The sequence below is a fragment of the Syngnathoides biaculeatus genome, chromosome 13 (assembly GCF_019802595.1).
Source record: "Syngnathoides biaculeatus isolate LvHL_M chromosome 13, ASM1980259v1, whole genome shotgun sequence".
Lineage (NCBI taxonomy): Eukaryota > Metazoa > Chordata > Actinopteri > Syngnathiformes > Syngnathidae > Syngnathoides > Syngnathoides biaculeatus.
The window spans coordinates 10,595,769-10,608,784 of record NC_084652.1 but is presented as its reverse complement, the minus strand read 5'-3'; the positions used below and the strand labels follow the sequence as shown (position 1 = coordinate 10,608,784).

At 42.3% G+C, this 13,016-nt stretch overlaps 2 protein-coding genes across 2 annotated transcripts in view; one reads left to right on the top strand and one right to left on the bottom strand.

Moving 5' to 3' along the window:
- Positions 1 to 599: 599 nt before the first annotated feature.
- On the bottom strand, positions 600 to 7,208 carry map6d1 (MAP6 domain containing 1). The gene is made up of 3 exons (XM_061840209.1): positions 6,611 to 7,208; positions 5,321 to 5,603; positions 600 to 778 (listed from the first exon to the last, which is right to left on the bottom strand). Exons 1-3 carry the CDS (start codon positions 7,015 to 7,017, stop codon positions 707 to 709), a joined length of 762 nt encoding a protein of 253 aa, XP_061696193.1. The 5' UTR covers positions 7,018 to 7,208; the 3' UTR covers positions 600 to 706.
- A 1,281-nt stretch (positions 7,209 to 8,489) lies between these two features.
- The window catches only part of ece2a (endothelin converting enzyme 2a), a 69,811-nt gene continuing 65,284 nt past the window's right edge, over positions 8,490 to 13,016 (top strand). The window contains exons 1-2 of the mRNA XM_061840191.1: positions 8,490 to 8,784; positions 9,613 to 9,777. Of these exons, the coding sequence (XP_061696175.1) occupies positions 9,618 to 9,777 (160 nt within the window). The 5' untranslated portion in view covers positions 8,490 to 8,784; positions 9,613 to 9,617. The remainder of the gene's footprint in view (positions 8,785 to 9,612; positions 9,778 to 13,016) is intronic.

Genomic DNA, 13,016 nt, shown 5'->3' with positions numbered 1-13,016 from the left:
GCATGGTGGAAATGTGTTATGGTCCAGTGGAACCTAGTTTCAATGTATTGACTTTTGATTTCAAAAGTTGTTTTTGGCAAAAAAAAAACCCCAAAAACAAAAACAACACTGCTAATCTGGAGAAGAACACTAACCCTACAATGAAGCGTGGAGGTTGCAGTATCATGTTTTGGGGCTGTTTTTCTTCAGATGGACCTGGGGCCTTAGTCATGATGGAAGGAGTTGTGAAATAGTACAAAACCCTCAGATTTTTTGTGTCCCTAACTTCCTACAGCCACATCTTTTTTGAAGTTCAACTTTGCGTTGTAACAAACGCTGTTAAGCATTTTACTGTGTATTTTTTTACGATGAGCAACTCTTGAAAAACTGAGGAAAAGTGCTCAGAAGAATCTAATCCTTTTTATTTAATTCACATTATACTCTTTAACAATAGATCTACAAAATCCAATGGATTTCCAAATAAGGTCATGAAATAACTATTTTTGTACCTGCTAAAACCCAAGCAACGTTAAGAGCATACACACGTTATATACAGGAAAAAACAACACAAGCTAGTCACTCACATGCATATTCAATTCCGTAGCAACTCTAGCAGGCTTTAAAGGGGGAGGGGTGTCCAAGTGATATCATCTTAGCTCGGCAGGGGGGGGTCCCCTCCTGACATGTCCCCTTGCATAGATTTCCGGAGACATTCTCCTGTCAGATGTTAAAAGGCCCGTGATCCGCTTTGAAAGACGGCAGAAGGGTTTGGTGGCAGCTTGGTCCGAGCCAGATGTTCCTGCGGAAGAACACGCAGACATCCAGTGAGACGTTTTTTTTTTTTTTGCCGCGAACCCAGAGAAATTGGCCACATTTCTTCTCTTCTGGCAATTATTCAATCTGTCATGGGGCAAATTAGGTCAAAGTTATTTTAATTCATTGCTGCAGTCTTTTTATGTGAGCATCAGAGAGCGAGTCTTTGTCGGCATGGTGGGCTCGCCGTCCCGGAAGCCCTTGGGTGCTTGGTGCGGGAAGGCGTGTTACAAAGCAGTGTGTGTGGGTGTGTGTAGTACCCCCTGCCGTACGTTCTCACAAAATCGCATCTTTTTTCCTTTCAATGCAGCAGCTTGGTCTGCCTGTTCTGTAACTGCATCTGACATTGTGCCTTGAAATATAGGAACATTAAGAAAGACACCTAATAAGTGAATTAAAATTGTACCGCAAATCATCCTTTCCTGTTGAAATTAATAGAAAAGCCATTCATCTCTTTCAGCGCCCCCCCGAAAAAAAACTGCGAAAAATTGTAGTGTCTTTTAATGAGGAAAAGAGTATTGCATAATGTAATTTATAAAACCATCCGTAATGACAAAATTAAAAATAAACCATTTTTGTCATTAAATGCTCTTCCTTCCGATGTGGTCGCCTTGGCCATCTACTTTGTCCTGCCTAGAATGCAAGTGGGATTCATAACACCTTGAATACTATGTCAACATGTTGCTGAATTTGAGTTTTTATCAGTTGAAAGGGTTAAAGTGCAGCAAAAATAAATGCTAATTAGCCTTAGCATCTAGCTAATGGGCCCTTTCTTTAGACAGTAGTTTGGCTATTTGAAATACATATATTACATTCCTCTTTGTTTAATGTTTGGTTTGACACTAAATGACCACTGGGAGTGGCATTAAACAGTTTGAAGCCTCTTTTTGATGAACTGTTCACTAACGAACCAAACCTAACAACAATAACTGCAATCAAGGCTTTGTGATAACTTGCAATGAGTCTCTTACAGTTTTTCAAAGACATTTTGACCCACTGGTCTTTGCAGAATTGTTTGTAATTCAGCCACATTGGAAGGATTTCAAGCATGAAGTGCCTTTCTAAGGTCATTCCACAGCATCTCTATAGAGCTCGTGGCATGTGACGTCACCATTTTCACGGCGCCATATTGCCTGTCAAACAGAGCTGCTCGACACCGGAAGAGAATATTTACAATACCCGAGACCTGTTGTGCTCTTGGTTGTCACAACAGACAAGACAGATATTCAAAGAGATCATTCTATGGAATAACAGCTGAAAAGGCCAGAAAAGATCGATGGATTTTGGCAATTAAACGTGATGGAAGGCGCCCAACCAAAATACACGACTGTGTAGTGATCAGTTCACTTCTGGTAGGAATTATTCTTCTCAATCTCAAATGACCAAGAAATATTTATAATGCCAAGTTGGCTCATTTGAGAACAATACGTTTTAAAAAAAACTGTTGCAGAGGTTACATGTGACCGCAATGACAATGTGTGAATTTTTTTTTCTTCCCTAAATAATCCTTTAAAAACTACATTTTGTGTTGTGTTGTCTTTGACTCATATATTAAGAATTCGTATCTCAAGTCTTTCTCCTGAGGACCATGTAGTGAGTTTTCACTTTGTTCGTACTCGATCCCCCCCCCCAAACTGATCCGACCATGCTCTTAATCCTTTGTGCAATGCGGCCTAGTCACGCAAAAAAAAAGAAGAAAAGAGTATTTCCCAAACTGTTCCCACAAAATCAGAAGGATAATGTCTTGATAACATGAACAAAATACACCCAACGCCTATACAGGTATTGATTAAGCGGTTTTGTCTGTACAGCATACTTCTAGACCTCATTACTTCGTTGTTTACCCTGACTGTTATTTTGCATTTCCCCTTTGCCAAATTGGCACAGGATGCCGTTGTGTGTTTCCCGGGCAGCGTGGGAAAGTGGAAGAGGTCCAAGCTGGAGGAACAATGAGAGCAAAAGCCTGGCTTGAGTACTGTGGATAGAAAAAGGATGCAGAAGAAGGGGTAAAAATATTTTTCTGAAGAATTTTGTACAATTGACTTTCTTCACAGTGCGTACGTCTCAGTTCTTCTTTGGGAACTGGGCGACCGTGCGCCGTTTGCATTTGGAGCTGAGCTGTTCGGCACTCTGCATCCTACTTGAGTTCATTTGCAATTTTGCTTTGTCTCACTCACGTCAGACACGGATTACACAGTCTGTACAGACGTAAATCTCTGCCTTGTGTTGTTGCGCTGTCGAGCAAAGGCGAAGGCCGTGGCCACGCTCAGATCAATTCTGAAGAATTCATCTAATAAGAGAGTTCGAGGGGGCTCCTTTTCCGCACCAGCATCGACTGTACCCTGGTCGGCCTGGAAGAACCCCATCAAAACAACTTTGCAGATTACGAACTGGCGAGATCTGACCTCGTAAATGTTCTGCCATTGATGAAGTGATTGATGTGGCCTCGTTGGCACCCTTTTGCCCTCGCTAACCGTGGCGCTGCGATTAATAGCGCGTGTGCCCAGCCCTTGACCTCCCTAGCTTCCGTTCCGTCAATCTCCCCCCCCCCCCCCCAATGGCAAAGCACTAATCATGTTTGATTGAACATCACAGAGAAAATTATGCAGACGGGCAAAAGGTCAAACATTTCCATCTTCTGCTCTGGGATGAGTTGCCGAATTATACTTTCACTGACTCGTTACCCTAGTGGTGTAATTGCCCAAGTAAGTAGTTCTCAAACTTTTACTTTACTTTGACTACTGCCTAAAATAAATAAATAAATAAATAAATAAAAATACCTATATAACCACCACCATCATGACTAACAAAGTACTGTAGTGTTGTATGTCGAAGTCTTGATCAAAAACAAGAGAGGTTTTATTTTCTTGCTTTGGGATACACGTTGCAAACATCTCAAATCATCTTTCCATTTGAAATTAATTGAAATACCAGTCTGTTCCAGCCTCACAAAAAATGGTTTTAATCATAAAAAAGTCACTGTACATTATACATTATATTATTATTATTATTATCCATGCATCTAACCATTTTCTGGGCCGCTTATCCTCACAAGGGTGTGCTGGAGGCTTTCCCAGCTGTCAACGGGTGTGATTATGAGTGCAACTGTTTGTCTCGATGTGCCTTGCGGTTGCCCGGCGACCAGTTCAGGGTGTACCCCGCCTCCTGTCCGTTGACAGCTGGGATAGGCTCCAGCACTCCCTTGTGAGGATAAGCAGCCAAGAAACTGGATGGATGGATGGATGGATATAGAATATAAAGAAATATGAGGTTTCTTTCCACATTTTTGTTTCAATTCAATTGACAGTGTGCTGCTCCTTCTGGTGCATATGCCCTGCCCACCAGAGGGCAGTATAAAACAAACAATATGGAGATGGTCTCAGCTCCTCAGTAAACTGCAGTAATATTAGTATTTCTTTGCCGAAGATAAAGAATAAAAGCATGTATTGTCTATTTACATGTTGCTCCACTTTTTGTGTTCAAATAGCTTGCTTAAATTGGCGTTGCACTGTCACACCAATGCTATTTGTTAGCCTGTCTATGGCAGTTCATATTAGCATTAAGGTAGTCAATTTTAAGGCAAAGTTGTGGTTGTTTTAAACATGTTTAGTGTGAGTATAAACTTCAGGAACAAAAGGTTAAGAAAACCTGGCCTATGTCATTTTCATTTTACCGTCACAGTATGAATCAACAATCGGAGGCAACTGCACTCTCCTTGTTTGTTGAATATTCAAAAATTACATCAGCAATTATGCTCTTGGGCTCAAAAAATATGGAAAACAAAAATCGGGTTTTGTGTTGCCACAAAAAGAAGACTGTTGTGACAGCAGCCATTCAGGGAGGGTTGGGGGCTTTATCCCACTCTAATCTGGAACAATGTCCTTGCACTAATGAGTTGCCAGCTTTGGGCACAAATCCTGTCACACTCTTATCCATTATTTTAGCTTGTACTAGTGTTCAAATTTCAATTTGTGCAAACGCATCTGTCTCTTTAGGGCTTTCTCATTATGGGAGGAAGCTCCGAACCAGGTCAGAATGTAATATTTCCACTCTGCGACATAGTCAGGAAAGGACACTATATGCATATGTATTTTAATGTCATATTATATCGCAATTGTGTGGAGTATATATCAACAATTACTGCACTGTGCTGTTAGTGAATACTGCTCGAAGGCACACTCGAAGGAATGACCGCATTCTTCCTGATCTCGTCTCAAAATGTGCGCTTATTGAGGTCAACCAACGTGTTACCTAATGGGGCTCGAGCTGGGTCACTATTCTGGGGTTCCCCAAAAGACGAGTCCAGATGATTTTTAGCAGCCTGAGCTTGATGTATCAAAAACTCTGCCTTAAAGACCCTGGAAGAGGAATTTAGAGATTTGTTTCTAAATACGCTCATGGACAAAATTGTTGGTACATCTCTGGTAATGAAAGAAAAGCCCACAGTGCTCAGAAATCGCTGGAATCTGACAAAAGTAATAGTAAAGCAACATTTTATGAAAATAAATACGTATGTAAATCTGCTCACCTGCCCCTTTGTTGATGCACTGAGCTCAGGCTTCTCATGCTGGATGGTGTGTAATACGAGGGGGTTGTAAGCGGGGCCGGCTTGCACGGTGCCGAGGACGGGCCGGGGGACCGAGGCGGGCTGTATGTTGGTGCTGGCAGAGGCGATGCCCCCCTGGTGCGGCCCTGTAGACCGGTGAGCCTCGCCGCTGTAGGCAGCCTGGTAGCTGGTCTCAGGTGGGACGGGGGCAGGTTCAGTTGCCGGATGTTTCCTGGTGCTTTTCGCCCACGGCCTGCACTCTGGTCTGAAGGAAGAGAGATGGAACAGAAGAGGATGAGTTGTTCATAAAAGTTGAGATGTTCTAGTAGGCTTTTCCTGACAATGGTTTTGGCTTGAAGCTTGAAGATTTTCTGTAAATACTGACCGCTATTTTGAACAGTTTATAATATCTTTCATCTTAATTTAATCTCCAGTTCCATCTGAAGAAAATCAGCCCCAGAGCATGATGCTGCCTCCACTATATTTCACTGTCGGGATTGTGTTCTTTCGGTGATGAGCTGTGTTGTTTGCACCAAATGAAATGGTTGGGGGGGAAAAAAATTCAACCTTGGCTTCGTCAGACACGTGTAGGAAAAACTTTAAACAATTAAGTTTTTAGTCATCCTAACATGCATGTTTTTGTATTTTGAAGTCAGAATTTATCTTCTTCTTTTCCTTTTGGCTTGTCCCGTGAGGGGTCGCCACAGCGTGTCATCTCAGATGAAAATGTTATATTAAATTTACGTCAATTTAATCATGTCCGTTCCAGTACTTTTGCTCTCTTGAAAATTGGTAGCTTCAAATAAAAGGTGTTCTGTTGTTTAATACATCAACACGTCCTTTCGCTCGTCCTATACCGCCAAACGCATATTATATAAAAATCACCAAAAACATTTGTATTATGTATTTTCATTTCGTTCTGTTTTGTTATTATTTGTGAAGAACAAATATGTGGTTAACTCCAAAATAATATAATGTCCGTAATCATCCCAGTCCCGTCCATACATTGATTAAAAATTAAGTACTGTATAATATAAACTACTCCTAGAAAGTAATTGAAATCGTCACACTAGTATTACATTTTCAGCAGAGTAACTTGTAATTGTAGCTATTTCCAAAATAATCATAACCCCGCCACCCGCTTCCACAGAATGTAATGGAAGTGCATAAATCCCATCATACTGCATGTACAGTGAACCCCCCCACACCCCCGCACTCATCCACCCCCAGTCGCCTTCCGCCCCCTTCCGATGACAGTTGTGCACTCCCTACTTGTGAGAGCTGCTCCCGTCCTCCTCTTTCACCTCGAGCCTCCCCTCCGGGGTGTCGCCATTACTTATCCAAGGGAAGTGGTCCTTCCTGGGAATGGGCCAGGGTTTGAAGTCCTGCTTGTACTGCGTGACGCTGGGGAAAGGCACCTCCGGGGGTTGGTAGTCCTCCCGGGGCTTGTAGCTCGGCTCCCTGCGCGCCTTGAAGGAGCCTCGGGTCGGCGAGCCGCCGGCGCCTCGCGGCCCGGGGACCGAGGAGGCGGACGGCACCTGCATGGTGACGGATCGCACCTCCTGCTCGGAGATATCCGCGTAGTTCTGGATGGTGAGCGGCACGGAAAGGTCCGATTTGTCGAATTGGTTCCAGAACCGAGCCAGGCAGCAGACTCTGCTGATGCACGGCCAAGCCATAGCTGCCCTTCCCCAACTCTTTTTATCACTTTGTGCAAGGATGAAACAAAAGGAAAACAAGCAGGCTGGCGTTCAAAATGAAAGCGTTGTTCCTTGTCGGTCCACTTGTGGGGTTCTAAGAAGGTCCATGAGACGCCAGGGATCCAGTGCTCCTCTGGCGTCCTCCGCTCTGCAGAGGAGTCCGCGTAAAAATATGCTCCTCATTCCATTTCCGACATCAAAATCCAAAAATGTTACTCCCCCCTCCCCTCTCTTATCCACAGGCACCAACCGTCACTGTGTTGAAGTCCACTCACTGATAGCCCCCCCCCCCCATACACCCCCCACCTGAAAGCATCTTTTGCATCTCCTCACGTTACATAATTGCTGCATCGAGCCTGCATGCAGAGCAGGAAAAATTCACACCACTGCGACATAGATCATGAATAAATGGGATTTTAAAAACGGAAAATTATTAATAAAATGTAGAATTCTTTTTCCAACACCACAGGCAGGTTGTCCTTGGCCAGTAAATGCAAACAAACATTCAAGGAAGGAAAACCTTCAAAAATGTAATGGAATGAGGAAAAAAAGTATTTGCGAGGATAAACATCTGTCAAAAGGACATTTTTTATTTGTCAAGTAAATTGCAACAACTATTCTCAACATTGCTCATCTGAAATAAGAAAAAAAATACATAAAATGAGGTGCATGTATTACTGTACTCAGTTTAAGCAAATACATCTGCCGATAGGTCAGGGAAATTGTACTCCGCAACTTCATGAAAACAAAAAAGCAATGAGTAAGATATATTAATGTAAGCGTATTGATTTGCCAACAATACAGGTAACATGGTTTATTGAAAACGATGATCCACCCCTCTGTAAATATCACCATTCCATTTCTGTAGTGTGATACTACCACCTACTGGACAGTTATGGCACTACCACATCGTACAGCGAGCATGATCCTCGCTTTATGATAGTTCAGTTCCTACTCTGAGATTTAACCTGAATTTGTACGGAGATTGAAATCACGCTGGTATGATAATGTTTTTTTTTCGAATTTACAGTCTAATTGAATTGCTATAAGCATTTTGTTTAACCTGACATCAGGCAACTACACTCTCATTTAGTGATGTGTATGAAGGCCAGGCCAGGCGGGTGCCTTTCAAAATACAAGTACTACAAATATTTTAAAGTACCTCTATTTTAGCACAGTGTTATTCTTCAAACTGGCTTACATCTTTTTTTTCTCAAGATTGCAACCTCTTTGTCGCGTTTCTTGAACACGTATGCCCACTAACACTAATATTGGTCATGATAATGGTGATACTTGGAGAGCTAAGTATTATTTTAGGTGGTACTTTTAATAGTTCGAGAGAAAAGGTCTACTAATAACAAGTCACGTTCAAGATATTAAAGTGTAGGAATCGTTTTCATCATAAAACAAGTGATTTGACAAAATATTCGTTTTAACGAGTGTTCCTGAAAGCACCACACCGGAGCGGAGGGGACGCGCTTACGACGCTCTACCAAGACAAGAGCGCTGCAATGCTAAAGTAATTTGTCACCGAAACATTTCCTCACAAAACAAAAACTTGGTGATTTCGAAGCTTTCCCATCACTAATCAAACCACTCAAGGCTTAGCCACCAATTCCCAGAGAAGCCCTCGCGAATCCGACTCGGGTAGTTTCTAACTAGCATCGTCCCTTTCGAGAAGAGCGAACACGTCGATGTAAGGACTCGAGAGAAGTCGTGGAATCAGAGGTTCCGTCAATTTAACAAGTAAGTGCATACGTTAAAGACCCGACACAGGTCAAAGTCTCAAATCAATCAATTTGTTGAACTGGCACGTGGAGTTGTAGAAGACTACAATACGATACTGGACACACTACGCATGCGATTTAGAAGTGGAATCACTTCCGTGTTTTCGACCGATTTTTTTTTTTGTCATGCTATTATTAGAAATGAATGTTTTCTCTCTGCATTATGACTTATAGTTGAATGCATAAACTATAAAACGATGATCTGATATAAGGATTACGTGCAACCAAATTTCCGCATTCGGCAAAACATGCCACAGCACTTCCTTCTGGTTTAGGTGATTGGCGGCCTTATTGGGATTCCCACTTGGATTCCAGGCAAGACACACCCCACTGCAACTTGATTGGCTCCCGTTTCGCGTAGTAGCGTTGGTCAACTTGAATACACCAGCCAATCATCGTGTAGCATTGCTTTTCTGGAAACCAATAATATCGGAGATGGGCGTGTCCCGCCTACAAAATGTGTGGGAATACTAATAGCGGAGCCCAATGGCCCCCAAATGTAACTAAAATTACACTGGCGAGATTGTCAAACCACTAATTAAAAAACAACAACATTTATTTCCCTACTAAAATTGGACATCTTACATCATGTCAGTGGCTCGTGTGCTTGGTAGTAAAATTAGCTCCATCTGATAGGAGTAACTTTATAATGAAAAGTGTTCATGGTAGCCCCCACTGTCATAAGGGGCGCTTACCACAGTTTGAAAACCACAGCGCTACATTGCGCGTTGTGTTCTGGGGCCACATTGGAACCAAGTTTTGTGATGTCTGCATTTATTTGGCGCAGGAATCATGGCTCACCTGCCAGAAGATAACCTGCAGTACAAAGATGTGGACTATTGGGACGAAAGGTACAAGGTGGAGGAATCTTACGACTGGCTGGGCGGCCTCTCCAAGTTCTGGCATCTCTTGGAAAACCACATCAAGAAAGACGACTCCATACTTGTACTTGGTTAGTACTTTAACCTCGTTTTATGTGGCCAAGGCAGGCAGCAGCACAATTGGCATTCAATTAATGCAAAGTGTGGAAAATGAACTGTTTCATTCTTTTTAAATTCTATTAAATTATGTCATCACAGATTTTTTTTTTATGAATTACAATTTTGCAGAGAGCTTTTGTACTCATTTGAAAACAACAACAACTCATTTGAAAAAATTTGGGTCGGGTGCGAGGCTGGGACAGATTAATTGCCTGTTCATTCATTTCACTAAGGAAATATGATTTGATGTCATATGAATGATTTAATTATGTTAAACTTGCAATCCACAACCATTTTTATGTTTGACAAAAAAAGTAATTTGCACCCAAGACAGACGCTATTATAGATGTCACAATGCCTGTCAGCTCCCCTTACATCTTGCTGTATTTTTCAAAATTATATATTTTTTCTTTTTTAAATTCGGTGTCTTCTGTATACATTGAGCCCAGCAATATGGGTGGCCCGCAGTCGTAAAACATTTCATAAAATCTTATTTTGAGTTTTTGTAGCATAAATTACTCATACAATAATTCCTTTGTAAAAAAAAAATAAAATAAAATCATAGTTTATTGTGTTATTGTCAACATGCAAAACAGATGTCTTAGTTGTATTTAGCCAAATGTAAGGGTAATGTAGTAACTTAATTGTTCCGTTTTCGCTTTCACTTCACTCAACGAATTTGGCTCACAACACAAAGCAAAGAAACAGCTCGTAATGCACAAAACTTGTACGTTCAGACTCAAAAGCCACGGTGTCACTGTCCTTGGATGAAATCAGAGTTTCCTTAAGTTTCCATACTATGTTTCCCATTAGCAAGACTCAGTGTTTTAAAAGTGTTCACTAAGAGCCACAAGGTGTCAGTATATCCCCAAAAAAGAGCTCTCGCGCCTTTACAGCCCCGAAAAAAAAGACTTGATACACGAAGAGTGTTTTGCCTGCTCGCTTGGGATTGGAGCCAAATAGGATGCCTCTTGATGTGACTTGATGACAGCGGAGGGAGGGCTGGTTGATGGTGTTGCTTTGTCCTTTTGTGACCCTAAACGTTCTCTTTGTGCTTCCATCCATTCCATTGGTGGAGTGTCTGCTCTGATGAACTCATTCAAATCTGAATTTCATACATTTTTCATCTTTTCTAAAGATGAAATCATTGGATTTTTATGTTTACTTACGGAAAAGTCTGCCTCTTCCCAATGGGGGAAAAAAACAGTTGAAGACAATTAACACTTGTTTCTATATTCAAAATGCTCCTTTTTCTTTATTAGACAAACTACTAAACCTAAATTCTGCTTGTTTGTAAAGTCCCTCGTTTTTTTTTGCCTGTCATACCTCCACCCAAGTATAGAGGGCTGTGGTACTTCACAACTCCGCTTTTGCCTTGAGATACTTGTACTGTGGTGAAGGGAAAAGGGGGTGTGGGGGCTTTGAACGATCCTCAGATGTCTGATGATGTCTGATTTGTGTAAGACATTTTGACTGCTTGGAAATGAGTGATTTCTGCTGAGATCAGTTGGTTAGTTAGCAGGTTTACTCATAAACAACCAGACGTGCAGGTTTATAGATCACATTGATGGTGGAAATGATTTATTTTTGGCACCCCAAAAATGGTGCATTACACTTTTTGTCCCCACAGTTTATTGCAGATGTTTACTCACCGCTGGGTCTTGTATTTAAGAGTTCATGGTAGACCAGTTTTTTATGTTGTTTCAATGGTTCGCAACTTTAAAATGGAAATGCGGAATTAGATCCTGACAGTTTGATAGGGATTTGGTCATCAGAGACTCACCTACAGCTGAGGCATGAGTAGGCTCAGACTCTAATCTATAGACGAGCTCACCGCAATCCACTGCGGCAGGCAGCATCACATCACGCCGCTCATTAGAATAAAGAACGAGCATTTATTTTCATCTCAGAGGGCAAATTGTGAAATCACGCGCTCCTCTCACCGGCACGTGTTCGCGAGCTCCTTCTCCCGACACGTCCGGAACCGCAGCTATATGGGGAAGCCGACTGTAAAGACGTGCTCACGTGTCTGGTGAACATGAGGAGCTCTCAAACTGAACTCAAATATCGTCACGCTAAGTTGGACGAGTGCCGGGCCCCGCTCCAATGCATTTCACGGCTAGTCTCGCTTGTCAGGGCTTTAAATCCGGAGAGACCATTGGGTCGTAGAAGACGACACAATAAATTAGTGTCACCAGAGGGGTGTGTGGGGGGGGGGGGGGGGGAAGATACCACGATATGACTTGGCAGGGGGAAGGGAGAGGAGGGCAAATAAGTGCGTGTGTATGATGAGTGCAAACATTCAAGAGACATTTAAGGAAGGCAAATAGGCAATCAGATCTTTGCTCCCATCTGAGACAGAGGTCGTTTTTATTAGGATATTCTGAACAGTGACAGTGTGAAAGAGTTCAGCGGGCTCCTCATACATTCATGTATGGTGTCCGAGACATAAAAATGAAAGACGCACAATAAACCTGTGAGTCTTTATATTACGAGAGGGGGGGTGGGGGGGTCATCGGTTTCTGATGGTCCTGTCAAGTCACTCTGTGGTTACTGTTGTACAAAGTGTTTTTTATGGTCCAGTAGTGTTTTTTTCCCCTACAGATATTTACTATAACTCACTATATGAAGAATGTCACTTGACCAAACTCAGAAAACAGGTCAGCAGACTTGATGTGTAAGCTGCGCTAACAAACAAAACTAGGTGTGATACCATGATTTTCTGAAACCAAACTTGTTAAATGTTGTTTTCCTTATGGTTCGTGTGTTTGGACAAAAGCTAAATATGTTACATGTATGTAATTTATTCATACAACTATGATGTGACACATCATGTAAACACAAGTGAAGCTTGACCATCAAATTTGTCATCTTTGGTGACTTTGTGGGATTGTAGATGGTAGAAAGTTCCTATGGGTGTTTTGCGGCATGGTGGGACAGCTGTAGAATATTGGCCTCACAGTTCTGAGGACTACAGTTCAAATCCCGGCCCCGCCTGTGTGGAGTTTGCATGTTCTCCTCATGCCTACGTGGGTTTTCTCTAAATTGCCCCAAGGGGTGATTGTGAGTGTGACTGTTGTCTGTCTCCATGTGCCCTGCGATTGGCTGGCAACCAGTTCAGGATGTACCCCGCCTCCTACCCAATGACATCTGGGATTGGCTCCAGCACTACCGCGACCCTCGTGAGGATAAGCGGCTCAGAAGATGGATG